We start from the raw sequence: 26,663 nt of genomic DNA, 5'->3' as shown, positions 1-26,663 counted from the left end.
CCGGGAACGCGGAGCCGGAGCCCGGGCGAGCGGCCCCCGCGGGGGCATGGCGGGCCGAGCCGCAGCGGCACCGGGGAGCGCCGGCCCCGGAGCACCGGGGAGCGCCGGCCGCGCCTCTGCCCGCCGCGCGTCCCGCCGCCGGCTTTTAGGGGGGAGCCGCCCCCTCGGGGCTGGGGCCGCCGCCGCCCCCCACCCCCTCGGGCAGAGCCTATAAAGGGGTGCCCGGTGCCGGTGCCGCGCTGCCTGCAGCGGCGGGCAGGGCTGGGCAGGGCGGGGCGGGGCTGGGCCGGGCTGGGCTGGGCTGGGCTGGGCTGGGCTGGGCTGGGCTGGGCTGGGCGAGCCCCCCCCCGGGCCCCCCCTTCCACCGCCGCCGCCGCCTCTCCCGCCTCCCGTGGACAGTTCGTGAAAGTGCCGCTGCTCCCGTTCCCCGCGCCGCCGCCCTGCCTCCGCCCCACCGGGGGGTTTGGCCCAGCGCCCCCCCTCCGGGGCTCTGCGGAGCCCCCGGGACCGACTGTCACCCCCGCCCCATCGTTGTCCCCTGTGCTGCCGAGGTCCACACGGTGCCCCGTTACCGCACCGAGGCTCCGCCGCGCCGCCCCGCGCCTGCCGTGGTCACGGCTGTCCCCGCTGTCCCGCCTGCCCAGCCCCGTCCCTGCCGCTCCCCGGGGACCCGCCGACCCCTCCGTCCCTTATCGTCCCCTGTGCCCCGCCGTGTCCCCGTGTCCTGCCGAGATGCCGCCGTCCGATCGGGGTCTCTGCTGTCCGCGCTGTCCCCGCCGCCCCAGCACGGTCCGTGCCGCTCCCTACGGTGTCCCCCGCCCCTTCTCGTCCCCTCCGCCCCACCGGGTCCCTGCTGTCCCACCGGGGGCTCGGATACCCCAGCGGGGGCTCTGCTGMCTCCTCTGCCTCCCGGTMGCTGCTGTCCCCTTTGTCTCCCGATTCCTGCTGTCCCCGCATTCTCCGCCGCGATCCCGACACCCCACCGGCGGCGCGCTGCCCCCGGGCTGTCCCCGCTGTCCCCAGACTGTCCCTCCTGCCTCCRGAGGGTCTTTCGCGCCTCCTCCCCTTTGCACCACAGGGGGTCTCGCTATTCCACCGGGAACGCAGCTGTCCCCACAGCCTCGCCGGGATCCCCGCTTTCCTCGGGGGATGCCCGCTGCCTCCCCGGTCTTCTATGGTCCCCCGGAGGTCCCCGCTGACCCCGGACTGTCCCTCCTGCCTCGAGAGAGTCCCTCTTGGCTCCTTCCCTCTGTCCCACCGGGGGTCCCGTTAACCGAGCGGGAACGCTGCTGTCCCCACTGCCTCACGGGTGTCCCGTTATCCCACCGGGAGCACTGCTGTCATTATTGCACGTGGGGATCCCCGCTGTCTCTGGGGGGRTCCCCAGTACCCTCTGGTCCCTCTTGCCCCACGCCTCGCAGAGACGTGGCTTCTGTCCCACGACACGAATGTGGGGAGGGACACACTGACCCGTCACCATGGCAACGTCCCCGGTGCCCCCGCCCCGCCCTTGTGTTAACGTTAGGACCGTTAACCCTGGAGCTGTCAGCACCGGGAGGGATGCGGCGGGACCACGTCCCCGSCGCGAAGGGCGGACAGCCCCGCCATCGCAGAGCTTGTCACATCCCACTGCACACTCAATACCCCCTCGGGACCGTGGCGGGACCGCTCGGTCCCCGCTGCACCGCCCGTCCCGTCGGGGCCCGCAGGTGCGCTCCTGCGCTCGATCTCTCGGCCGGCGACTGCTCCGGCCTTGCGCGGGGATCGCTTAGTGCTGCCTTTCCGCCTCCACGTGCGCCACAGCCATGGCGGCCCCCGTGCGGGTCGGGAGCGCGGCCCCGGTGCCCGCCAAAGGTGGGCTGGGACCGGGGCACCGCGGGGCTCTCGGTGCCGCTCCCGGGCGTTGTTTTGGTTGCCTCGACGGGGGAGGCCGAGCCGGTGGCGGGAGGTGGCTGCGCCATCATCCCGGCCACCCCCGCCGCCGTCCCGGCCCAGCTGGCCCTTTGTCGGTTGTCCCGTGGGCCGTGCGGGGAGGGTTTGGTGGCTCGTGAGTGCCGGTGTTGGGCTGGAAATAGTGAATAATCCCCCTGCTGTCACTCCCCCGCCGCACTCTGGCATCGCCGAGATRTAGGGGGGCGGCTGCTGTCGGGGGGCGGCTTCAGGATGAGGCTCCCGGGGATGGATCACCCGGCGCTGGGTGGCATTTTTCCCGCTGGGAWAACGGGATCCCCTTGTTGGGGAAACAAGGATGCGTTAAAGTGTCTCCGGGGTGCYGGCGGATGAGCCGTGAGGGGCTGTGCGTGGTGTCCCCTCGGTTTGGGGTCAGCCAGTTGTGCTCGTAGGGTTTCACATAATTACATCGGTGCTTTCCGAGCTAAAAAAAAAACCCTTTGTTTTTCCCCCCAAAAAAGCGCCAGCAATTTGCCCCCAGCTTGAAGCGCAGGACCCCACCTCTTTTTCCCATTTATGCCAAGGGGTTTGAGCACAGCGACCCCTTCTCCCGCTTGACCCAAGGACTGGCATGAGGACCCTGCGTGCGGGGTGCTCTGCCCTCCTGACCCCTCCTTCGGGTGCCCCCGTTTGTCCCGCAGCCCGAGCYCCTGCGCGACGCGTGGCACAGCAGATCCCCGAGGAGATCCTCAGCAACGCGGAGCTGCGGGAGGCGGCGGSGGCCCTGCCCCCGAACTACAACTTCGARATCCCCAAGACCATCTGGCGGATCCGGCAGGCTCAGGCCAAGAAGGGTGAGCGCTGACCCGGGGTGTGAGTGGTTTTGGGGCCGGTTGGTGCTGCTGAGCCCCGCTGTGGTGGGATCTCCGTGGGGCAGYGTTGGGGCTGAGCTGCTGCTATGCCCCAGCTCGTTTAGACTCTGCCTTGACGAGCTCTCCTCCTCTCGAGGSGGGTTAATAGATCTGTATCTCTGGATTATAATCACATTGGACAGGACAGGTTGAGCTGCGCGGACCTGTCAGCCTGGAGATGTGTCTGGGATGCTGGCCAGGTCCCCGCTGTGCTCCTCTCGCCTCTCTCCTCTCTCCCTGCGCTTTCCTGACACGCTGCCGGGGCGGGGAAGGGGGAGCCCCACAACACCGGGCACCAGGGGGGGTTTGGCAGGGAGCTGGGCCGTGTCACGCTCTGGTCTGAACCTTCCTCGGGGTCCTGGGGGTCTGAACCTTCCTTGGAGCTTGTGTAGCCCCAGAGGAGCGGGGAATGATTGTGGAGACTTCAGGAGTGGTGCCAGGGCTTTCCCTGCACAGCCTGTGCATCCCACTGAGCAATATGGGATCAGCTACAGGGAACGGAGCACGGAGCCTCCCCCTCCATCCCCAGATGTCACCGGTGTCCCCACCCTCAGCTCACGCGCGGGCAGGGGCTGCTGGTGGGGCAGCAGAGCCAGGTTTGAAACGCGTTATATCCACCTGGGAATGTCTGTGCCTGCTGCCACCGAGCTGGCAGGGCTGGCAGGCGTCACGGGGGATGTTCTGGAAGCTGAGCTGAGCTGCTGCCGTGCCGAAGGGCCGGAGGGTGCRGGGCTGTCCGGTGTGGGAGTCAGCGCTGGACGTGTCCCACCAGGACACGGTGAGGCCGCCCAGCCGTGCTGCTCTGGCTTTCCTTGCTGTGTTTTGCTGCTTGGCACCTCCTAATTAAATGTAAATATGCGGCTGGGATTTAGGCTTTCGAGCTGGGAGCGGAGCCCATCAGCCAGCCAGCCGTGCTGGGATTTAAAAATCCGCGTGTGCAGAGACCAGCCAGGGGCTCGTTGCTGGGGGAACGCAGCCTCCCACTGGGCTGCAGCCAGCCCTGCCTGTGCCCTGCCTGCTGTGGGGTTTGGGGGGGCTGGGGGGCACCCCCTGTCCCCTTTGTGCTGTGATGGTGGAGAGTGACCCAGCTGCCTCCTGCCAAMCCCCTGTTTGCAGGTCTGCGGTGGAGGGCAGCCCCAAATGGGCCAGAATGGTCTCAGATGGGCGGGGGGACACTGGGACACGGAGACCCCGGCCCTGCCAGGTCAGGCAGGGATGGCAGAGCACGCTGCCAGCTTTGCTTGGGCCCTGCTGGTTGGAACAGGGCGGGTTCAGCCCGGTTTGAGCCAGGCCTTTACACAGCTCCAYGTTGGCCAGCAGCCTGGGGCCTGGCAGCACAGGGAATTGGAGAGAGTGTTTGGATAGATAGCATGGAAGCTGGGATATCTTAGTGGGATTGAGAGGTGAAACAACAACAGGATTAAAGGGGCTTCCTCCATTCATGTCCTCCATCATGATCCCTGCTGCTCCCCACCACCCTRTGGGGGGCTCCTGGCTGGACCCCAGGCACTGGGCAGTCCAGCTGGCCCTTGGAGRAAGAGGGATTGTTCTGAGCTGCGAGGAGGGAGCAAAGCAGGAAACATAATTTGTTGTGGAATAAATTTCCTGCAAGGCACAATGATGCGGCTGTTGCTGGCCACCCTCCTGAAATGGGGAGAGAAGCTGGGAGGGGGGTGTGGAGAAGGGCAGTGARGATGATCAAAGGTTTGGAGCAGCTTCTGTATAAGGAGAGATTAAATAGATTTAGATCCTTTAGCTGGAAAAGAGGTGAACGAAGGGGGATATGATAGGGAGGCAGAATTGTGAATGATGTGGAGAGGCTGAACAGGGGATGATAATTCACTCTTYCTTGTACCAGGAGAACCAGGGGCACGCGTTTACATTATTAGGAGCAGGTTTAAAATAAACAGAAGAAGGTACCTTTTCTTGTGCAGCACATAATTAAAATCTGGAAGTCATTACTGCGGGAAGCAGGAGAGCCCAGCAGTGTCAGCGRGTTCAGAGAGGGATGAGGTGTGTGCGCAGGGGGAGTGGATGCAGCCCAAGGCAGTACAGCGTGCACCCCAGCTGCCACAGCCACCCAGATTTTTGGCCATCACCTGGCTGGTTTGGGGAGGGTGGTTTGTGGCTGCACCTTGAGCTGTTTCCCACTTCCAGCCCAGCTGATGTCCCTTCCAGCCCCTCCTAACCTCACGGCCGTTTCTCTTCCCAGTGGCCCTGCAGATGCCGGAAGGGCTCCTCATGTTCGCCTGCACCATCGCTGACATCATTGAGCGGTAAGAACTCGGCTTTTCCCCGCTTCCTGCTCAGCTCCAGGGGATGTGGGCTACTGCTGGGAATGGGGTGGCCACCGGGCAGGATGAAGCCCAGGGTTATGGATGAGGAAATGCTGTGGGGGCTCTCACAGGGCCACAGCCTGGCTGGGCACAGCTGGGCAGCCCTGCGGCAGGTCACGGGGATCTGCTGCCAGCCCTGGGGACAAGGAGCGGCACGGCGCCAGCCCAGCCCTCTCTGCTTGGCTTGTCCTCCTCTCTCCACCGTGCTGGGAGCTGCTGACAGGCTCAGCGTGCCGGGGCCCCGCGGGGGTGCTGGAGCCGGGGAGCAGCCGTGTTAACAACCGGCTGACGCCAGCCCGGTGCCCGCTGCTCGCCGCGGCAGCGCAGCCAGGGGAGGGCAGGGCTGGCAGCGGGGCCACCGCTGCGGCACCGACCTGTCCTCCTCCCCCAGRGCCTCGTCCTGTCTCTGCAGCCACACTGCCCGGCACCGAGATGCTCAGGGGCAGCCTTGCTGCAGGTGGGGAGATTTGAGGCCACGCTGATGGCACRGAAAGGGTCTCCCCTGCTGGGTGACCCCTTGGCCACAGCTCCTCTCTTGATTTTGTTGTGCCGCTTGAGAGGCGAGGCTGAGGTGGCGGAGAGGAGCTGGGCTGCGCTGTGACAGTGGATGAAGGCACCTTGCAGAAATTGGCCGTGATCTCTTTCCTGCCGAGCGCGTCTCCCTTCCTCCCCGCCTGCCCGCAGCCCCCTCCGCAGCCCCTCTCTGTTTTAGCACAATGAATTAGTRCTAATAGCACTTCGTGCCTCGTCTGCCATCGGGGTCGTGGCACTCATTAGCAGCTGCCTTCCCGGGGCCAGCAGCCTCGCCTCCCTGCCGTGAGCAGAGCCCAGCCGCCTCTGCCGTGCCGGGTGGGAAGGCGGCCGTGCCCGCGGGCTTTGTCCCCGCATTGCCATCGCCTCCCCCGCGGGGATCGCGGCAGCCCCGCRCCCGTGGGAAGGTGGGCGCGGGCAGGGGACGGGCGCGGGGGGCAGGGGACGGGTGCGAGTGTGGGCAGCTSCGCGTGGGTTTGTCCCTTTAAGTGGAGCTGCCTCCTCTCCGGCTTTGGCACCCAGCCGCTTTCATGTCTCCGACTTCAAAGGCAGMGGATTAAGGGGCTCTTTTATCTGAATGAAACCTTAAGCCCCACTTCCCGGTGGATGGTGGATTCCAGGGTGCTGAATGCCAGGGTGCCGGTGCATTCTGGGGTGCTGGCGTCCTTGCTGGGCTCTCCCTCTTTGCTGGGGGTGCTGCAGGGGCTGAAGAGGTGTGCTGGTGGGAGATGGGTGCTGTGTGGGTGGAGGTGCCCAGCTAAGCAAGGGGATGTGGGGGCACTGATGGTGGGATGGCTTCAAGGCAGAGGAGGAGGGGCCTGTCCTTCCCTTGCTGCCACCATGCAGCACCCAGAGACACCCCACTGCTGGTCCCTTACTGGGAGCACTGGGTGCCATCTGTGATCCTGGCTGGGGATGTGGCTGTGCTGGGTACCAGCCCTGCCAGCCAGAGGATTGTGGATGTGGGCAGGAGTGAACCCAGCCCTGTGTCCTCTCTTTCGGGGACACACTTGGGACCCGGTTGCGCTGCCGGAGGTGAGGTGTGAATYGGCAGGTGGCCTCGTTAGTTCCTGCCTCTTCCTGCTATTAATATTCATCGCCAGCATTAGTGTGGAATCCAGCTCGGCCGCCGCTCCTGCTGCCCCTCCTCACCCGGTGCTGGGGCCGGACGGGCCTCCGACGTGACGGGAATTGCTGCAGCTGCATGTTCTGGTGGTGGCTGCTGTGGCCAGGCTGGGGACTGGGGCTGTGGGTACCATCGGCCTTGGGCTGGCGTGACAGGGAGGTGACAGGGAGGTGACAGGGAGGATGTGAGAGCTGAGCATGCTGGGGATGCCTGTGTCCCCACAGGGGGCATTGCTCAGCGAGCAGCCCCTGTCCCCAGCCCGTCTCCACAGCCTCCTGCCCTGCTCTTGCTGGTGGGAGTTTGGGGAGTGATTCCCCCTCTTCTGCATTCTCTGCTGATGGCTGCAGAGCCATGCCCGGGGCTGGYGCCCCTGGTGACACTGCCCATCCCTGTGTGCTCCGGGTGAACCGGAGCCGTGTCAGCTGCCACTCAGATGGAATATTTATCCCTTCTGCTGGAGCTGCCTTCTAATAGAATGTTTGTGCCGTGGCCTGGCGGTGCTGGGCAGAGCTCTGAGCAGGGATGTGGTGCACTCCCCCACACCACGGGCAGCTCGGGGAGGACACGGCGCTCACCGTGGGTCTGGCTGTCTCCATGCGATGGGATGGCAGTGTCACCACGTCCCTCGCTGCCATGTGGGAGCGAGCAGGCTCCCGTGGGGTAAGGAAGGGACAGGGCAGCCAGGTAGGGCCTGTCTGAGCTTCCCAGCATTGCACTGTCGCTCGCCGAGCCCCGAGGGGCTGTGGGGATGAAGATGTAGCCGAAGCATCAGAGCCACCGCTGCCGGAAAGGCCGGTGGGGTTCTCAGCCTGGAGCCTTTGAAACCGAGAGCATTGACCGGTGTGAGGCCAGTTAATTACCGTTAATAGGTTTGTCATTGTCAAAGCTGTGCCGGGGCGAGCGGCCCCGGCTGCGGGGGGGGTGGCGGCGGGGCCGGGGGTCTGCGCGCTGCCGGCGCCGCATCACGACGCTCCCGCGGCACCTTCCAAATTGGCTCCATTTGTCACGGCTGATGTAATTCGGCGGAGGGGAACTCGTGCCGGGGGGCGGCAGCGCGGAGAGCCGCGTGGGGGGAGCTCGGACCGCGGCTCGGCTCGGGGGCAGCCCCCCAGCCCACCCGCTGTCGTGCCGGGGAGGTGGCAGTCGTGTCCCCCTGCTTGCAGCCGGGGGCTGTGCAGCCAGGAGCGGACCCCTGCTCCCCTCCCCAACGCGGCTGGAGCAGACGGATCAGCTGGGCTCTCAGCTGGGCTTTTGATTCCGCGTTAATAAAGTCGGCTGTCAGGCTTTGCAGCTGCTAATCCCTCTGTCTTCCTGTGCCACGGAAGGGTGAGAGGCTCCTGCTAATCAGCTGTGGCTTGGTGCAGGGGATGGGTGATGGCAGGGGGGCCCAGGGGTGTCCTGATGCCTGCACAGGATGCCCTGCCACAGCCTCAAACACCTCCCAACTCCCAATGAATGAACATTCATGCGAGGCAGWGCTGGATGTACCACACCATCCTGGTGACTATTCAGGAGTGTACAGGGACTTTTCAGAGTGACAAGGGGTCCTGAATCATCACTGGTTGAGCAATAAAGAGTTAAACATCTGTGCACACAGCCCAACAGCTGTAGCAGAGCTTGAAAAGCCCCACCATGGCCAGGACAAAACAGCCCCTGATAGCCAGTGTGCCTGGCTGTCCCCAGTGCCWTGGCTGGTGTGCCCAGCAGGTTCCCAGTGCCAGCAGGCACCAGATCCCTTGACCAGGCAGGTCTGCCATGTGGCACAGAGCAGTGTGGCACTGAATGCTGTGACGAAGCTGGTAGCATCACCAGGAGGTCCCAAAAGGGGCTCTGACACAGGTCAGGGTCTGGCCTCAGCGCTGCCTTCCCTGCTCCCCTTGTCCTTTAAGCACAACCTGGAGGCGCTGGCAGCGGGTGCCCGCTGTGCAGGGGAATTTAATCACTGTCATTAACCACACAACAGCGTCATTAGGAAGAATGAAATTCTTACTTCACTGGAGACGTTCAAAAACTTCCACCCGGGTGGTGGCTGTGCCAGGGGGACCCAGCAGAGCAAGGGGGAGTGTGTGGGGTCTATAGGGCTGTCACCTCCCAGGGTGAGGAGGCTGRGATGTGCCAGCACAKCTGTGTCATSACCACGTGCCCCATGCCACCTCCTTGTATCCCACAGAGCTCTGTGGCCTGGCCATTGTGAAGAAGGGACAGGCACCATCCAGGCTCCGGATGAATATGGTGGCTTTACAACCAACACGTACTGGCCCTTGGTTTGCTTTATTTTGGGTTTTTTGGCTGCTACAGAACCAGCAAAGCTGGGACATGCCCCTTGGGTTGGTGGGATTGGCATTGGCATCTAAAGTGAGGACAGAGTGGGAAGTTCCCTCAGGGGAGGGGACCCAGCTGGAGATGGTGGCTGCTGTGGGGACACCCACCTCTCCCCATCCTGCCCCGCTTGCAGAAGCTCTGTGGGGTCCCATCATTGCCCAGCTGCAGCCGGGCTATTCCAGCACCAATTGCAATAAAATCGCAAACTCATTATTTTAATTACGTGCAGCCTTCCTGTGCTAATGAAGTTGAGAGTCTGGTAATGGGGCTTGGTGATGGGCTTCTCTGCTAATTAAGTGCGCTGTTCTCGGCCAGAGCCAGGCTCAACCCCCACAGCCCAGGACAGCAGCACCCACGCTGTCCTGGGACACGCTGGGCTCGTGGGTGTGGGGTCTGTGGGGTGGTTTTGGGGTGATTGTGGGCTGTTTGAAGGGCCACATGCAGGTGAGGGATGTGGCTGTGAAGCAAGGGGCAGTYTGCTCCGTGTCCTTGTTCCCAGCACAACGTTCAGGCATCCCAGTGCTGGCTTCATCCTCTGGTAGCCCCGTGGTGCCAGGACTGGCCACACTCAGCCCAGGCCCCTCAATCCCCTCCCCACCGAGGGCTGATGGACACACATGGGCTCARGAATCCTCTCTGCTGGGGAGAGCAGCTCTGCCTCGTGGCTTGAGGACCAGCACTGTATCATTCACACACTGCCAAGGGACCTGGCGCTCCTGCCAGCAGCAAATGCTCTCATTCATTTTTCGAGGGGCTGGGATAAATCAGGGCTGCTCCAGCCAAGTGCTGCTGCTCAGGTGACAGGGACTGGCTACCCCATGCTTGGGGACGTGCAGGCACATGTGTGCCTGTGTCTGACCCAGTGTTTTCCGCCCCCAAACTTATTCTTGGATTGCTGCTGCCTCCATCCTGTTCTGGGGAGTAGGGCTGGGAGGGCCTGGGGGTCCCAGCTGGGATYGGGGCCGGGACCTGGCTCACCCTGGAGCACATCCTGCTGGTGCTGAGCATGGCGCTTTACMAATGGGATTTTGGGAGCCATCTGTTTAAAGGAGCAGATAATGAATTAGGGGGGAGATGAGAAAAATGCTAAGGCCAGGCGGTTTTTCAGAATGAGCCGCGTTTTGCGGGACGTAAAAGATGAATAACCTCCCCACGTGTTCAATATTCATGAGCTCCCAGCTGTAATGAGCATCTCGGCGCTGGGTGGGGACATCCCTGTCACCGCTGCCAGCACGCTGCTGGGACCCATCCGTGGCCGTGACGACTTCCAGGGACACAAAACACCCACAAGGACACTTTCACTGCTGTCCCTTGCCCGTGTCCTGGTCCGGGCTGGCTGGTGAGCAGCTCCCCAGCCCGTGTCAGAGGCAGGTGGCTGCTAATTGACATTTCCTTCCTCTGTAGTTTGATGAAAGACTCTGGCGACACCGAAGTGATTAAAACATCAAGGGGAGGCCCTGGCGCTTGCCTTTGATTTGTCTCGGGAGATGATTACGGCTGCGCTCGATGGTCCAGCCCCATCGGAGCGGGTGATCCCGGTGCGTGCCATCCTGGAGCCCCTCCTGCGGCACCACCGGGCTCCTGGCCTTGCCAGGTGACACTGCTGGGTTCCCTCCTCACTGGACAKCATCCCRYGGCCTCTTTGCCCATCTCTGACTCYGCTCCCTGCAGCCAGAGGAGGAGCCTTGCCCGTGGCCAGAGCAGGGCTCAGTTCCATCTCTCCCTGCCCGACTGCAGCCCYGCACACTGGGCAGGGCCACGGGCACCTCTGCCCTCCTCCTTTCACCGTTGCTATTTCACTTTCTTGCTCTTCACCCCCAGGGACTTTCTCTGGGGTTTGGGCCAATTTGCATACATTTTAATCTATAAAAAATTAAGCGGCGCTGGCTGCCGCTCTGAGTCAGACCTCCCCATCCTGAATCTTAAGGAGCTGAATAATTTTCCACTTTTGCTGAGATGTGTGGAGTCTGATTCATGTTCATCTCGTCACCTCTCATTAGAGGAGGGGGCTGGGGGCTCGGGAGGGTGGGAAGAGCTTTCTCGAACCTTCACTGGCAGCCCCCCAGCCCCCCTGCGTGGCCACGTGGGCAGTGGAGGAGCCATCCTCCCATCCAGGCCACGCTGGCAGCGAGGGATGGCGGGATTTGGGTGCTGGCAGGATCCATCCCATCTTCTGACGCTCCCCAGCTGCATCCCCAACCCTCGGAAAATCGTGTGGAGTGGGAGCTGCCCAGGCTGGACGCGGGAGGTGAGGATGGCTGTGCCCCCTCTCTGGGGATGCTCCAGCGTTGCTGCTCCGCTGTCCCCTCCCCGGGCGCTGGCGGAGAGGCCGGAGCTGTTAATATTCAGCACGCTCCGCCATTTCTCCACCTTCTGCCATCTGCCCAGCTCTGCCCACCATTTCTATTCTTGCCACCGACGTAACGCTCCCTGCCTGGCGCTTGGGGRGAGCGCGGGACCCTGGMCCCYSGCCAGCRCTGGGTGCTGGAGGGGGTGACACCRTGCCAGGGTCCCCCTYSTTCCCYRGTCCCCTCATGCCAMCCTGGTGCCAGCAGCACGGGGGATCCCGCTGGCACCGAGCTGCAGCTGCTGGTGTGGCCTCGAGTAAATAAGGAATTAGCATCTGGTTCAGGCAGCCCCTCCAGGCGTGGGGCTTTGTCATTGTGATACCTGCTCTCATCCTGCCACTGCAGCTCCCCGGGAAGGCAGCCAAGCTAATAATCCCCCAAAATGGTGCCATAAAATACCCACAGAGGTGGTGTCTCCAAATCATGCCAGAGCCCTGGTGTTGCTGCTCAATGGCYGTGTGTGCCCCTTCACCCAYGGGCTGGCARGTGCCAGGTGGGCTTGGGCTGGAGYGCTGAGRGTAGGGAACAGCACCAGAGGTGGTTTGGTGATTTTTTTTGCCAAGTGCCACTTAAACACCWGCTCTCCTGGAGGTCACAGAGCTCRGCCAAACTCGTACCCAGATGATGCAGATTAGGGGTTCAGTGACTCTCACAATGCCCAGACATGGGGTGATGGTGGTTTGGCCAGCTTGGCTGGCACAGCAGGGTATGCCAGGACAGCCAATCTACCCATCTTGGTGGCTCCACATCCCCAGAGCTGGCTGGTGGAAGCAGTGGCACCACGCTGTGCCGGGTCTCCCTCTGCTGCTCTCCCTGCTGGAGCATTAGGAATCTGGCAGCGTATTGTTTGATGAGTGGATAATCCGCTGAATTGCAAACAGCTTTACCCAATTGAAGAGGCGGATTACCGCTCTCCAGCTTAATCATGTTGACATCTCGGAGAGTAGCCAGTGCTTGTCCTCTTCGGCGTGTGGCTCGGTGGCAGCGCGGGGTCCCCCAGCAGTGACATGCCACGGGGCTGGGGGGCAGGACCTGGGCTGTGGTGACACAGCYGTGACCCCATTCCTTCCCGCAGGTTCACGGAAGCAGAGGCGGTGGTGATGGGCGATGTGACCTATGGTGCCTGCTGCGTGGATGACTACACGGCCCGGGCCCTGGGCGCCGACTTCCTGGTGCACTACGGACACAGTTGCCTGAGTAGGTGACACTCAGTCCCGGGGTGCTGCTGGGGTGGCTGTGCTGCCACCAGCATGCCACGCCGAGCGACCCCACACCCCTCTCAATGCCAGCATGGAGACTTGGTGCCATGGCTAACCCCTTCCCAAAGGGATTTCTGCTCTCCAGCTTCAGCTGCTGGCTTTGGATGGGCCCAGGCTGGCTGGGTGGCTGCTCACGGGCAGGATTTTGGGTGCAGCGGGGCGTGCTTGTCCTGCTCAGCTGCTGCAGCAGCGCATGGATCCAGCCCCGTGCCCGAGAGCAGAGCAGCAAGGCCATGGCTTGGCAGGACCCCCTGGCCCAAAAACTGCTCTTACCCCCTCCTGGCCTCTGTGGAATGATGAGAAAGGGAGTGATGGCAGAGGAGAGCGAGGGCCTGGGGGTCCTGCTCTCCACGGGGCTGGGAAAGGCAGCTTTGCGGGAACAGTGCAGGCTGGGCGGGGAAGGGAGGAGGAGGCAGTGTGCTCCCCAGGCGGACAGTACTCTGGATCYGGTTGCCATGGAAACTGCGCTGCTGTCCCAGATGCTGCTAACTTTGAAGTCCACCCAGGATGGAATCAGCCCAAAAATAACAATAAGACGCTCTGGGTTTTAAGGTGGATCTGCAGAATTGCCGTAGCGAGCGGCGGGCGTGCGCGTCCCTGATCTCGCCACGCTGCCGGCACCTGGCAGCCCTCCTGGACATTTATGGGACCCTATAAACGGGTTTGAAGAATTGCATCAGGCTCTGCTCTGTGTGAAATACTGACTTCCCAGTTGAGAACTGTGTCCTGAAAGCCACATCGGCAGCGTGAGCATTCATGGTGATAAATATGCGTGCTATAGGTTCTTTGTTACGGAAGGAGGGTTATGGGCACCACTGGAACAGGGMGTATAAAACTCCTGGTTTGCAGTCTGCTGCTCATGAATGAACAGTGGCAAGGGGAGGAAGGGGCCGTATCCAGTGGGYTGCTCCAGGGAACGGGAGTCACATCAGCTGGAGCTGCTCCCTGCAGGGACAGGCAGGCAGTGCCAGGCTGACTGTCACCAGCCCAGCTGCCATCTGCTGCCTGCTGGCCCTTGCCTGCACTGGGTTGGGTGGGTCACAGGGCAGAGTTGGGTGGGTCACAGGGCGCCCTGGGTTACCCACAGGCTGCTGTGAGGATGCTGGGCTCTTTCTAGGCTGTCCACGGTGTGGTCCTGTCACCAGGGTGGCCAATGATGAGGCACACAAATGCCTCCTGYTCCCTGCCAGCCCCACGTGCCCCGCAGGAGGGAGTAATTTGCACTTAATTGTGATCAGGSGAAGAGCACCAAAATGGGAAGTGAACGCGAAGCTTCGGATCGATGTGGACTCTGTGTACTTTAATTATTCACTTAATCGTGGTGACAAAGGCTTCTTAGCACCGGGGGTAATTAGATTTGTGTTCATTGATTCCCCAGGCTGCCATTATCCGGAGAGGAACGAGCGGGTGCTCTCCGTGGCTCCCATCTGCACCCCCTGCCCTGGGTGCCAGTGCAGGCAGAGGGATGGCACAGCCCACCCTGCTCACACCAGGGCAGTTGGGGCACAGGGAGCCCCACAAACAGGCTTTACCCCCAGCTTGGGGCATGCTGGAGCCCTGGGTGCGCCCCACACTCAGAGCCTCTCTCTTCCTGTCCCCAGTTCCCATCGACTCCACGCAGGGGCTGAAGATGCTCTATGTGTTYGTGGACATCAAGATCGATGCGTCCCATTTCCTTGAGACCATTCGTTTCAACTTCTCAGCGGGCRCCTCCCTGGCCCTTGTCAGCACCATCCAGTTCGTCTCCACTTTGCAGGTGAGATGGAAATCCCTGGCTTTTGCCTCCCCCTGAGTTTTCCCCTGGCTCAGCCCTTCCCCGTCCTGGGAGCGGCTGCCCCGGGTGCTGGTGGAGCCGGCTCCCCTCTGACGAGTCTCTGCAATAACGTGCTGCTGCCATAATGTTGATCAAGTACTTTATAATAACTCTGATCAATGTTTCATGGCAGCACCCCTCCCCAGCTCCCCCGGGAGCTGCTCTGGAAATGTCAGGGCAGGCGGTGGAGCACTTGGCATTTTGATGCAGTGCCGGCAGCGGCCGGGGAAGCTCCGGCGGCTCTGCGTGCTGCCCCTGAACGGCCGGCTGGGCAGGACGGGAGGAGATGAATGAGCCTCTTGAGCCGTGTCTATCTAAACACGGGGCTATCCAAGCGTTAAGCCTTTCCCCTTGTCTTTTAATTGATACGTTGGTTGAGCCTCGCTGAGCATCCCGGCTGTGCAGGGCTGTTCCTGGGGCTCCTCCGCTGGGACACAGCAGCTGGGACTGTCCCCACGGGCCCTGAGCCACCCTCTGTGCTGTGATCTGTCCCTGCTGACCCCACATCTCCCACAGGCAGTGTCCCAGGAGCTGCGTTCCCAGTACAAGGTGTGCATCCCCCAGTGTAAGCCGCTGTCCCCAGGAGAGATCCTGGGCTGTACATCACCCCGGCTCGCTCAGGACACGGATGCCATCGTGTGAGTACCCGGGGTCCTTCATCACCCTCCCGCCTGGCCCAGGCTTTCCATCCTTCCTGTACCCCCTGCCCGGTTTTGGGCAATTTTTGGGGGTGGTGAGGGACATCCACAGGCTGGGATGGGCCCCCTCCAGCTCCTCACGCTGCTTTAAGTGGCGTGTGCTTGTAGCACAGAGGAAATAATTGAGTCGTATATCAGAATAGATAATAGATGGAAGGGCGGGCGGATAATTGGAAAAGACAAATGGCCGGGGCCCAACATCACAGCAACATTAATTTTATTTAAGGACAGCAAATTAGAGGGAGCACTTCGCTTCCTATCACCTAATTATTTTAGGTAATGGAAATGCTTAATGTACTGTGAATACAGTGTGCTGCAGAATAAATAAATACAAGGACCCCACCCTTTGGGGGAGCTGGGGAGCCCAGGTGTGAGTTTGGGCCCTGCCGAGCTCCTTCTTGCTGCTGAGAGCCTTTCCAGGCATGGCCATGCAGGGAGCCAGGCTTGGGATTGCTGAGCTCAGGCATCATTCTGAACCACTTTCCACCTCTCCAAGGACATCAGGAGCAGGCAGGGACAGCCAGGCTGGCACTGTGTTGGTGAGAGCAGTTCCTTTGCGCTGGCACAGGAGCGGTGGTGCGGTACCAACCCRTGCAGGTGCACTCAGCCTCGTACCTGCGTCCTCCCTGCATTATTATTTTCTTCTTTGCACCGTCTCTGGGGCTAACTTTTGCAGACAAATTAGCTTTGATCTCCCAAAATGTCATTCTCCAATTAAGGGCAAAATCTAGTCAAGTTTTACGTCTGAATTCATTTTCCAAGCCCTCACTCCATTAGGGCAGCTGAATGAAAGGCTTTGAAATGTAATTGCTGACTGGAAATCCGATTAGAAATGGAAGCAGCAACGTCTAGAACCAGCCATTGAGATGGAGCAGCTCCCAGCCACCCCGTGCCGTTGTGATCACCTCTCCTTGCTCTGAGTGGCTGCTTTTCCAGCCCTGCCAGGCTGTGCCCGCTGCCCCTGGGCACGAGGAGTTTGGATTCCTGGCACCTTCACACACTGCAGCTTGGGAAACAGGCAGAAACATCGATGGGTGCTGCTGTTTCCCCCGTGCCAGAGCTCTCCCTCCCCTCCTGGCAGGTATTTGGGCGACGGGCGCTTCCATTTGGAGTCCATCATGATTGCCAACCCTGGGATAYCTGCGTACAGGTACAGACATACAGACACCCACCCCAATCCCACGGTGGGGAGCACCCCAGCTCCCCCAGATAGCCCCATTGTGCTCCCCAGGAACACCCCGGGCAGGTGAGAGGCCACGGGGTGGGTGAGGAGGTGCTTCGGGGGAGATGAACACCAGCCATTTACTCCGCCTGAATATAAACATTTTGACAAGTACCTGTGAAAGCTCGTGGAGGTGCAGCCATTAAAGCCCGGCTGCTGCAGGCAGAGGCCATAAAGCGCGATGATGAGGCCGCTGAAAGCAGATGAAATATCAGGAGTGAAAGGCTGGGCCCATTTGGCGGAATCTGAATTTCCTAGTAGGTCGTTTGTTACAAACGGGAGGCGCACGTCAGGTTTATGGCGCTGGTGAAGCTGCCGAAACCCGAGTGGGATTTGATTAAAATTCTCCTCGTCAAACAAAGCAACAAATCAAAGAATTCTTCATAATTGATGAGCCGGGATGGGGGGAGCTGAGTGTGAAGCCGAGCACGGAGCCGAGGCTGTGCTGGGTGTTGGGGTGCTGCGGTGGGACACTTGTCCCCATCCCTGTCCTAACGAGCCGGCTGGGTCCTACACCAGCCAGGAGGACAGATGCCGTGGGAGGCAATTAGTGCTAATGAGGGACAGGAATCACTCTGAGGGGGGGGCAGGTGATGGGGCACGTGTGAGCCCGGCTGTGCTTTGCAGGTACGATCCCTACAGCAAAGTGTTCTCCCAGGAGCACTACGGCCACGAGCGCATGCACCGCGCCCGGCAGGACGCCATCCGCGCTGCCACCAGTGCCCGCTGCTGGGGACTCATCCTGGGCACGCTGGGGCGGCAGGGCTCCCCCAGCATCCTGCAGGTACCAGCCCCCTCCCCAGTGTCCCCGCTGCAGGGAAGGACTGGTGAGCAGTGGCACCRTCGGTGTCCTCGCTGCCTGAGCGAGGGTGGACATGGCACCGCTGGCAGCCYGTCAGTGGCCACTGGCCCCGGTCTGCGTGGGCAATTAGCAGCAGATGAGAGAGGCTGGAAAAGGGCTCATTAAACCTGTTCCTGGGGAGAGCTGGCCAGTCTTGGAGAACCCCCCCTGCCCAGACAGCTCGGCAATTAATTCGCTGGGTTTGTTTTAATTGGATGAACTTCCGATCAGGTTCAGCGTCCCTGCTCGGCTGCCGTGCTGGTGCTCTCCTCACCCCGGCTGGGCGAGGGGAGCAGGGCAGCAGAGTTCTGCCCTCTGAGCACGGTGGCCCTGCTCACACCCAGAAATTCCAGGGTTGCTGCAGGTGAGATTTGAGGCAGTGCAGGGAGCAGTGGTTAGAGCAGGGCAGCAAAATCCCAGCAGCTGCTGTTCCACAGCGGGCARGACACGGGCATGGCCAGGACTGGCKGGGCAGGGGGCGATTAGTGCCAGTTGCAGAGGACAAGGACATCTCTGGCCCCTCTCCTCCTCCTGAAAGCKCTGGCTGCAGCCAGCCCACGACAGGCGGGTGTCCCAGGGCAGGCAGCCGCTAACGAGAACAGATTGTTGTCATTGAGCAGTAATTACTTCATTAGGCTGAGGCACGTGCTGGGGAGAGCTGGGCGCACGCYGGAGCCGTGGCCGCAGTCCCTGACACCGCGCCTGGCCAAGGGGAYGCGGCTGTAAGGCAGAACTGGCACACACTGAGGGTCTGGTGGCCAGGAAGGGACTCTGGGCAGGGCTTGGGGGGCTTGCTGGGGGACCCTAACTCTTTTTTYCCCCACAGCACCTGGAGCTGCGTCTCCGCGCCCTGGGCCGGCCCTACGTGCGGGTGCTGCTGTCYGAGATCTTCCCCAGCAAGCTAAAGCTCTTCCCAGAGGTGGATGTGTGAGTGCTGCTGACCCCCTCCAGCCTCGGGGTGCCCCATCCCTGTCCAATTCCTGCTCCAAGCTGTCCCTGACACCTCTGTCCTGCTGCCACTGTGCACGTGCTGTGCCCATGGGGCAAGGGAGAGACGTGGCTGTCCTCACCCAGGGTGGCACTGGCACAGTAAGGACCTTCTGGGGTGCTGCTGAGGGTCTTTGCTGTGCCTCGTTCTTCCTAAAATGCTCATCCCCACTGACATTTCCCTTCCAGGTGGGTGCAGGTAGCCTGTCCCCGGCTCTCCATCGACTGGGGAGAAGCCTTCAGCAAACCACTGCTGACTCCTTATGAGGTGAGCACCCCCTCGTTTTTGGGGCACCCGTCCTGGCTTGGGGTGATGCACCGGAGCAGATTTGGGGAACTCCCTCCAGCTGGGCAGCATTACCTTCTCTCTCCATCTGTACTCTATGCACCGTCCTGGCATGCTGCTGGAATATCCAGTCTTCCATGAAACCAGTGGGATTCCCAATGCCTCGAGCTTTGCTCTGGCATTGCCCTTCTTGACTCTCCAAGCTGGATGCTGGCACCTCTCCCAGCTCYCCTCTGCGGGCACTGCTCGGGGACTCATCCCCTGTCCTCTCCCCAGGCTGCAGTGGCTCTCCAGGACATCGAGTGGCAGCAGCCTTATCCCATGGATTTCTACGCCAGCCAGTCCCTGGGGCCGTGGACAGTGAACCACGGTGGCACGCAGCCCCCGCGCCGCGGGCGAACGGCACAGGTGGGCAGCGGGGTGGTCACCGGGTCGGTCAGCGGGTCCCCGCTCCGTCCCTCGGGCCGCTGAGAGCACCGGGATGGGCTGAACACCGCTCGTGCTGCTCGGTGCCGCTCGGTGCCCGGTGCCGCGTACCAAAAGCGCCACCCGGTGGTGTCGTTGCCGTCGCACAGTGACGGGGACATTGCCAGCCCGGCCCGGGGAACACGCGATCCCTCCACCCTTACCGGGATGAGCGCCTGCCCAACCCCGCTGCTTCTCGGCAGAGTGGGGGGCTCCCCCCGAGGGGCCCCACGGGGTGCTGTGGGCTGAGCACGGACGGGCTCATCGCAGCTGCGGCTGGGGCTGGGACATCCCTGACCCTCCTCTCCCTGCAGGGGAAGCCGCCCGCACCCCCCGCCCCGTCCGAAGGTGGGGAACAACCAAGGACCGGGGACCCCGCAGCCTCCTGAGTGTCGCCCGCAGCTGCCGCGCCCCGGGACCCGCGCAAGCAGAGCTGGGGGCACCGCCGATGCCTCCCRGCAGAGTAAGCACCACCGGGGCTCCCCTGTACCGATACCGGAATGGATGGGGCCGCACCCCGTAACTCGACAGCACCGCTGCCCACAAGAACCGTCCCCGGCTGTCCCCAGGGAGTTGCCCCTTGCCTGACCGGGCCGTGCTGCGGCCCTGCCCGCGATCGCACCGGGGSTCGCGTCCCCCCCGTCGGGGCTGCCCCGGCCTCACCTCCCCGCGGCCTCCCACCGCCAGGGGGCGCGCGTCACCTGGACCAAAGGCGCGCCGCTCTCTCTCGCCGCTCCGACCAATCAGCGCGCGGCGTTTCGGCGGGAAGGCGGAAGTGGCGCTCCGGGGGCGCGGCCATGGCGGAGGCGCGGCCGCTGCGGCTCCTGGCGCTGCACGGCTACCGGCAGAGCGCCCTCCGCTTCCGCCAGCGCACCGGCGCCCTCCGCAAGGTCCTGCGCGGCCGCGCCGAGCTGGTGGCCATCGACGCGCCGCACCTGTTGCCCGCCGGCGCCGAGGACGACCCCGACGGGGACGATCCCCCCCGCGGCTGGTGGTTCTCCGGGCCCGGCACGTTCGAGGCGGGGGAAGCGCCGGCGGCTCCGGTGGGGCTGGAGGAGTCGCTCTCAGCCGTGGCGGCGGCGCTGGCGGAGCACGGGCCCTTCGACGGGCTGCTGGGCTTCAGCCAGGGCGCGGCGCTGGCCGCCATGGTGTGCGCGCTGCGCGCCCGCGGCGACCCGCGCTTCCCGGTGGCCTTCGCCGTGCTGGTGGCCGGGTTCGCCAGCCGCGCCCCGGCACACGGACACTTCTACCGGGACCCCATCGCCCTGCCCACGCTGCACATCGTGGGCGACACGGACGCCGTCATCGCAGCGCCCCTCAGCAGGGAGCTGGCGCGGTGCTTCGTGGAGCCGGTTGTCCTCAGCCACCCCGGCGGGCACTTCATCCCCGCGGCTGCGGCGCAGAAGAAAGCCTACCTGGAATTCTTGGAACGCTTCTGCCCCGGGCAGGGCCAGACCGAGTGCCCATGGAGTGGGGAGATTCGAGAACGGGCTCTGTAATWAAAAGGGCTCTGGTGAGCCACGTGYAGCCACCCATCCTGGTGAAACATCACCGTTTCAGTGCATCCGGAGGAACCAGAGCAGCTCGCTGCACATTCTGCTCTTCAGTGTTCACCCAGACCAGGCTAAATGGTTCTTTACCTCCTTTTTTTCCAATTTTGTTGTATACTTGAGTATATAATATATAGATTTATATAAAATATTACTATGTATATAACATGTATAACATGTAACACGTGAGTGTGGGGCTGTGACAGTGAGGGSTTTGGGGGTGGAAGGGTGACACTGCTGTGTTTAAGGTGCTTTTAGGGACTCAAACACCTTAGAAGCAGGGTCCCTCAGCTCAGCCACAGGAAGTGTCTGCAGAGCACAGAGCTCCCCAAGGCTCCGTGGTTTTTATTATCTGTTAAGCCAAGCTTCCAGCTGGTCTGGGCCAGCGCAACCCTCTCATCCTTGGCAGTGCCAGGGCTGGCGTTTGTGTCAGGAATGAAATGCCTGCTGGCTCGGTATGCATGCGTTGAATCTTCCCTATACAAAATGCCTCTACAGGGAAGAAAAACTTGTCACTGTTTCTGGCTCTGTAATTTCCAGAAGCACAGGAAAATTTTTATTGCTGTTACAGTTGCAGGTGTCCAGCTCAGCTTCTGCCCGGTTCAGCGCTGGGCACGAGTCTCAGGAGAGGGTCTTCTCTAACCACAGCCTTCCCTGGGGGCCTAGAGTTGGTAAAAGAGGGAAATTGGGTGAAAAATGTTAATTTTCCCCCTGCTTGAGCAGCAGGGCAGCGCGGTGTCAGTTCTGYAAGGGCTGCAGGGACGCTGTGCTCACTCAGCTGGGAGGGAACAGGCCTGGGAGCTGCCGTGGGTTAAACCAGCCCAGCAGAAGCGAGCGGTTCTCAGAGCTGTCAGGTTTTTACGGTCTGGTTTGTCATTCAGCAGCACGATSGTGCTGGTGGCAGCAGGATGTGGCTGTTTCCCTGCAGCCCARCCCCGCGCCGGGGTTGCCATGGGGGGCTGGGGGGGCTCAGGCAGCGCTGGCYGGCTGTGCCACTTCAGGTGGGCTGTGTCACCTCTGCTGCCCAAGTGTGGGGTGTCTGCACCCCTTGGGGACACCAGAAGCTGTTTTTTGGGTGTTTTTTTGGGCGAGTGCTGCAGCTTGGGGCTGCACGCCCGGCTGCAGCAGCAGCTGTGACCGAGCACGGCGACCGGCTCTGACAACGCACCGGAGCCTTTGTCTCGGCTCTTTCCTCGCCGAGCCCCGGTGCCGCCGGGCAGGGACGGCCGCGGCCGCGCTCTCCAGCCCCCGGTGGCTGTTTAATGATCACCGAGCTCCCGCTCCGCGGAGGTTTCCCGGCGCGGGGGAGGCACCGCAGCCATGGCCGCCCGCCCGCACTGCGGCCCCGCAGCCCCGGCCCCCGGCAGCTCTTCCCGGGAAGAGGAAGGAAGGGGAAGAAGCGCAGGGTGCGGTGAGTGAGCAGCACGGAGCCGGGGGTGCAGGCAGCTCSCTCGGGGAGGGATGGGTGACCTGAGCTGGAGCGCTGCAGTACCAGCTCCTTTCCCAGGGTCTGCATGAAGATGGCTCCTGTACCGGTTTAAACGAATTAATAAAAACAGATAAACGCGACCTTTGTCCGCAGGAGGTGCCTGTGTGAGCAGCGGAGGGAAGTCCTGCTTGACCCCGGTGTGGYGGGAGGAGGGAAGCGGCTCCCGCGGCTGTCACGGTGCGTCCACAGCGGCCGGAGGGGTTTGCCATGGGAATCCTGAGCCCTCTCCCTCCTGTTCCGCTGGGTGATGCCCTCGGGCTGCCCCTGCGTCTCTCGCGGATCCAGGTCTGTTCGTGGGATGCAGCCACTCTCCTTGGCTGCCCGCAGAGGTGAGCCTGGAGACAAGACTGGCTGATGTCCTCCCACCTCTCACTCAGCTCGGTGCTGGGGGATTTCCTTTTCCCTCACCTTGCGTGACCCGGGGGAGTTGTTTTTCCCCCAAACCGCTTGGGCCAGTTGTTGTTGCAGTGCAGGGGGGTGATGGAGTGAGCCCGGGCTCCAGGTGGCATCTGTGCCACTCACCTGGGACAAGGACCATCAGCAGTGTCACCAGCAGCACCAGGAGCCTGGGTGTTTTGGCAGGAGATGTCACCCCTCTCCCCAGCTGGGCCTTTCTGTACCCCAGTGCAGCCACTGGAGCCACCTGTGTGACCCCAGGGACAGTAAAGACCCTGCCTGTGACTGGTGGCCCGGCTTGCCAGGGGCCTGCTGTGGGCACAGAGTCCAGGGCTGGGCCAGACCGGGCTTTGCTCGCCCTTCCCTGGGTGAGCAGAGCCCCCAGSCCTCTCCCAGTGTCCCAGGGAGTCTCTGCATGAGCAGAGACTGCCAGTGCTGCAGCTTCCCTGCAAATTCCCGACTGTTTTCCCACCTCCCCTCAGCTCCCCGCACCCCTTCCCCCTGTTCCCCTGCTGCCTCGAGGTCACTGCTGCTGCCCACCCTGCCAGCCACCCCTCGGAGCACAGCGGGCACGGGTGGAGGTTTCCGTGGGCTCCCGCCGAGCCTGGCATCAGGTGCGGCCCGTGCCAGGGTTTGAGCCTTACTCATCTCACGCTCTTCCTCCTCTGTCCCCGGCMGCGGGGCCTGGCGCAGGCGTGGGGAGGGGGCGCTCCGGGAGGGTGACGTGTTTCCCAGATGGTTTTACMGCGAGGCTCCCCTCGAACGTGCCAGGCTCCTGCCGGCGAGGTGGCAGCGGCGCGGGCAGGGCAGAGCYGGGACCATCCCTGGGCCCCGCTGCTGGAGCAGGACCAAGCCGTTGGGAACGGCCCCCCCTTCCCTGCTTCACTCGCAGAAGCTTCCAGTTGTGGCTGAGTCACTCCTGCTGTAGCTCCTTCTCCCTCCTTGTTTTGGATGGAAGTTTTCCATGGAAACCCACGCTGGGCCGGGCTGCGGGCTGGGATAAACACGGCTGAATCACAAAAGRCCGTTTGGCCAAGAGCTGTTAGATGGCAACAACAGCCTGTGGGGCCGGTGGGCACCCGCCCCACATTTGGGGGGTGACAGCAGCACCTCTCCCTGCAGCCCCCGTCAGCCTCGCCGGCTCAGCCCCCCGGCCCATCCTAAATTCCTAYGGTGCCAGCATGCCACTTGGCAAAGCCAGGAGTGGGTGACAGGCTTTGTCTAGAAGTTTTCTGGGCCATGTGCTTTCCCGGGGATGCACAGGGAAATCCCATCTGGGAGAGTCCCTTGGGACCTTCGCCGCAGGCAGGGTCCAGCCCAGTCCTCAGCCGTCCAGCTCTGTAGGGTCACAGCTCGGAGGTCCCAGAAAGACCCTTCCCACCCTCCTGGCTGTGCACAGGGATGTGCTCTGAAGCCGCCGGGTGCGTTGCCAAGGTCAGGCAGTGTTTGTGCCRTGCTTGTGCCCTGCTGAGCACCGTTCCACCATGGAAGAGGCCGTGGCAGGGGCTGTGATCCTCCTTGGCACCACATTCCTTCCCGGCAGCGCCGCGATCTCCGTGCTGAGGAGGAGCACGGGAGCTGGACRGCCTCTGTCCCCCGGCGCTGACGGCTGGCCCCAGGCCCAGCGGCTTGGAAGCGCCGTTGGAAGACAAGTCCCGGTGTCAGGAATCCAGGATATTTTTAAGGACTCTGGAAGAAAAACTAATTCCAGGGTGTCAGCGGGAGAGACTTGGCCTTCAAAACAACAACAGTGCAGCTGGAGCGTTCCCGGGCTGGAGCKTGGGGTCCAGGGGCCCACAGGACATGTCCCCTCACCCAGGGGTACCCATGGGTGCCACCACGGCCTGGACCTCACTGTGATGCTGTTGATGGGGCACAAACAAGGAGGTGTTTCCCAGGGAATGGAGGGTGGGTTTTGGGCCAACGGCAACTTTGCAGCACGGATGTGCTGGACACAGCTGCGGTTTTACCTGAGTGCTGGTGGGACTGCCAAAAATTCCCGTCCTGGAGGTGTGAGGTGCTTGGCCGGTCACCAGYGGCAGCGATGGGGAGTCAAGCAGGAGTCAAGAGATGTGGCAGTGCACAGTGGGGACCTGGCACCTCCAATAGTCCCCTGCCTGTGGCTCCCGTGTCCCACTGTGGCCCTGCTGGCCCCTGGGGACCTGGTGGTGGCCATGCCTGGCTGGGCGAGGGCAGAGCTGCYGGGCACATGACCCCATGGATAGGTGAGGGCTCCTAATGGGGCTGCTTTGGAGAGGGAGAGAGTGGGGAGAGGACCCTGTGTGACCCCTGCTTGGCTTAAGGGACACCCACGAGAGCCCTGCACTGCAGCACCCCAGGATTGGAGATTCTTGTTGAGAGTCTCTCCCTGTCCTCTTGCTGCTGCCACCCTCACCTAATTGTGCCTGACCCCACATCTCTGGAGTCTCCATAGGATTAGGTACCTCCCTCCCCTCCGGGTGGTCACTACACCCCTTCCAGCTTCCCCTCTCCGGGCTGTGGGTCCCCGGTGTCCCCCGCGAGGGGCCCTGCCCGGCCGGCACCGGTCGCCGCCGGCTGCCGAGGGCCCGGTGCCCGGTGCCGGGGCAKGCCGGGCCGCTCTGACTTCGCCGCTCAGGAATCTCCTGGCCGCGCCGGGCGGGTTGTGCAACCTGCGACCGCCCCCGGCCGCCCCCGCCCCGGCCCCGCGGGCCGCGCTCAGTCCCCGCCGCGCCGGCCCCGCCGCCGACCCCGCTCCGCTCCGCGAACGGTCCCCGGTCCCCCCGCACACCGGCGGCGGGGAGGGGGGCACGGGACGGGACGGGGGCACGGGACCCCCCGGCTGCCGAGCGGACCGATGAGGCGGGACGAGCCCGGCGGGGACGGTACCCGAGGGGCTCCGGGGCCCGGCCGGGAGGGCAGGTGAGGGGCTGCGAGGCGGGGGGCAGGATGGGGGATCCGAGGAGGGGGGTCCCCATCGTTCCCGCTGCCCGAGGAGGAGCCGCTCGGCGCCCGCCCCCCCGAACAGTAAGAGTTGATGTGCGGCGAGCTGCATCCTGCATGTGAGCTCCTACTGCCCCGGGAGGCGGGCCGCCCCCGACGGGACCCCCGCCGCCCCGCCTCCGCCGCCTCGGGGACCCCCGGGGGTGGGCGAGTGTGGGGAGCCGGTGCTGCCCGCGGTGCGAGTCCGCCTGTCCCGGCGACCATGGCTGTAGACTGTTACCCCCCCAGCGGCACAGTAACAATCTAAAGCCACGGTCGCCCGGGCGGCGTCGAAGTGGGGGGGCCGGGAGGGCGGGTTGGGAGGGGGCAGCCGGTGCCTTGGCGACGGCGAGGAGGCGTCCCCGCCACCGCAGCGAGCGCGCCCGACCCCCACCGCCGGCTCGGGGAGGGGGCTCTCGGTGCTTGGGAGGGGGGAGCGTCGGTAGCATCGGCAGCATCGGTAGCATCCGCCCACCCCCTCCCCGCCCCCTGCCCTCCCACGCGTGTCCGCCCCGCCGGGGGTCCCCCCCTACCTGGGCTGCAGCGGGAAGGCGGGGGGGGGGCGTCCGCCGCGGGGGGGTCGGTGTCTGCGAGGGGGGAAAGAGAGCGAGGTCAGGCGGGCACCGGGACACCCCCCCATCCCCGCCCCTTCCCGCCTTCCCCCGCCCCCGTCGGGGCGCGCTCCCCGACGGCTCAGCACCACGGACAGCGCCCGCCCCCCCGGCGCTGCGGCGGGGCCGGGGCCGGTGCGGGGCCGGTGCGGTGCCGGCGGTGGGTCATGCTTCAGTAGCCATGACTGTAGACTGTTACTGTCCTGTCCYTACGCAGCAGTAAGCAGTCTAGAGCCAAGGTGCCGACGCGCTGACTCGGGCTCTCCTCGACGGGGTCTCCGCGCTCTTTAGACGCAGCGGAGTGAAGGCGATCGACGCCCCCCCCTCCCGGGCTGCGGAGCCGGCAGCACCCGGGCTGGGGACACGGGAGTGCGGGGGAACCCGAGGGAGGCGGCGGTGGAGAGCGCCTGGCACGGCGGCACCGCGGGATGGGGCCGKGGGGTCCCGTCGGGGATGGCTGCGGGGAGGCTCGGACAGGGGGGACAGCGGGCCCCGGTGTCACCGCAGCGCGGGACACGCGCGCACGACCCCACGCGCGGATGCGCTTCCGCACCTCTCCCCGCCCCCCCACCAACCCCTGCAAGGTGCGGGCGGCCGGTCCCCGCCGTGCGCCCCCCCGGG

At 63.5% G+C, this 26,663-nt stretch overlaps 2 protein-coding genes across 2 annotated transcripts; both read left to right on the top strand.

Annotated features, from left to right (window-relative positions):
• Positions 1-1,785: 1,785 nt before the first annotated feature.
• DPH1 (diphthamide biosynthesis 1) lies at positions 1,786-19,424 on the top strand. Its single transcript, XM_057381548.1, has 12 exons — positions 1,786-1,854; positions 2,592-2,744; positions 5,014-5,077; positions 12,540-12,661; positions 14,325-14,479; positions 15,053-15,174; positions 16,316-16,384; positions 17,084-17,240; positions 18,124-18,224; positions 18,474-18,552; positions 18,847-18,978; positions 19,350-19,424. The coding sequence occupies exons 1-12, from the start codon at positions 1,806-1,808 to the stop codon at positions 19,422-19,424; spliced, it is 1,278 nt and encodes a 425-aa protein (XP_057237531.1). The 5' UTR covers positions 1,786-1,805.
• A 103-nt stretch (positions 19,425-19,527) lies between these two features.
• On the top strand, positions 19,528-22,211 carry OVCA2 (OVCA2 serine hydrolase domain containing). Its single transcript, XM_057381549.1, has one exon. The coding sequence runs from the start codon at positions 19,536-19,538 to the stop codon at positions 20,532-20,534; it is 999 nt and encodes a 332-aa protein (XP_057237532.1). The 5' UTR covers positions 19,528-19,535; the 3' UTR covers positions 20,535-22,211.
• The last annotated feature ends 4,452 nt before the right edge of the window (positions 22,212-26,663 follow it).

Source organism: Malurus melanocephalus, unplaced genomic scaffold (assembly GCF_030028575.1).
Source record: "Malurus melanocephalus ecotype Western Australia unplaced genomic scaffold, MMel_1.1 scaffold_515, whole genome shotgun sequence".
NCBI classification, from domain to species: Eukaryota; Metazoa; Chordata; class Aves; order Passeriformes; family Maluridae; genus Malurus; species Malurus melanocephalus.
Note: the sequence above shows the minus strand (reverse complement) of the source record. Positions and strands in the feature narration are given on the sequence as shown.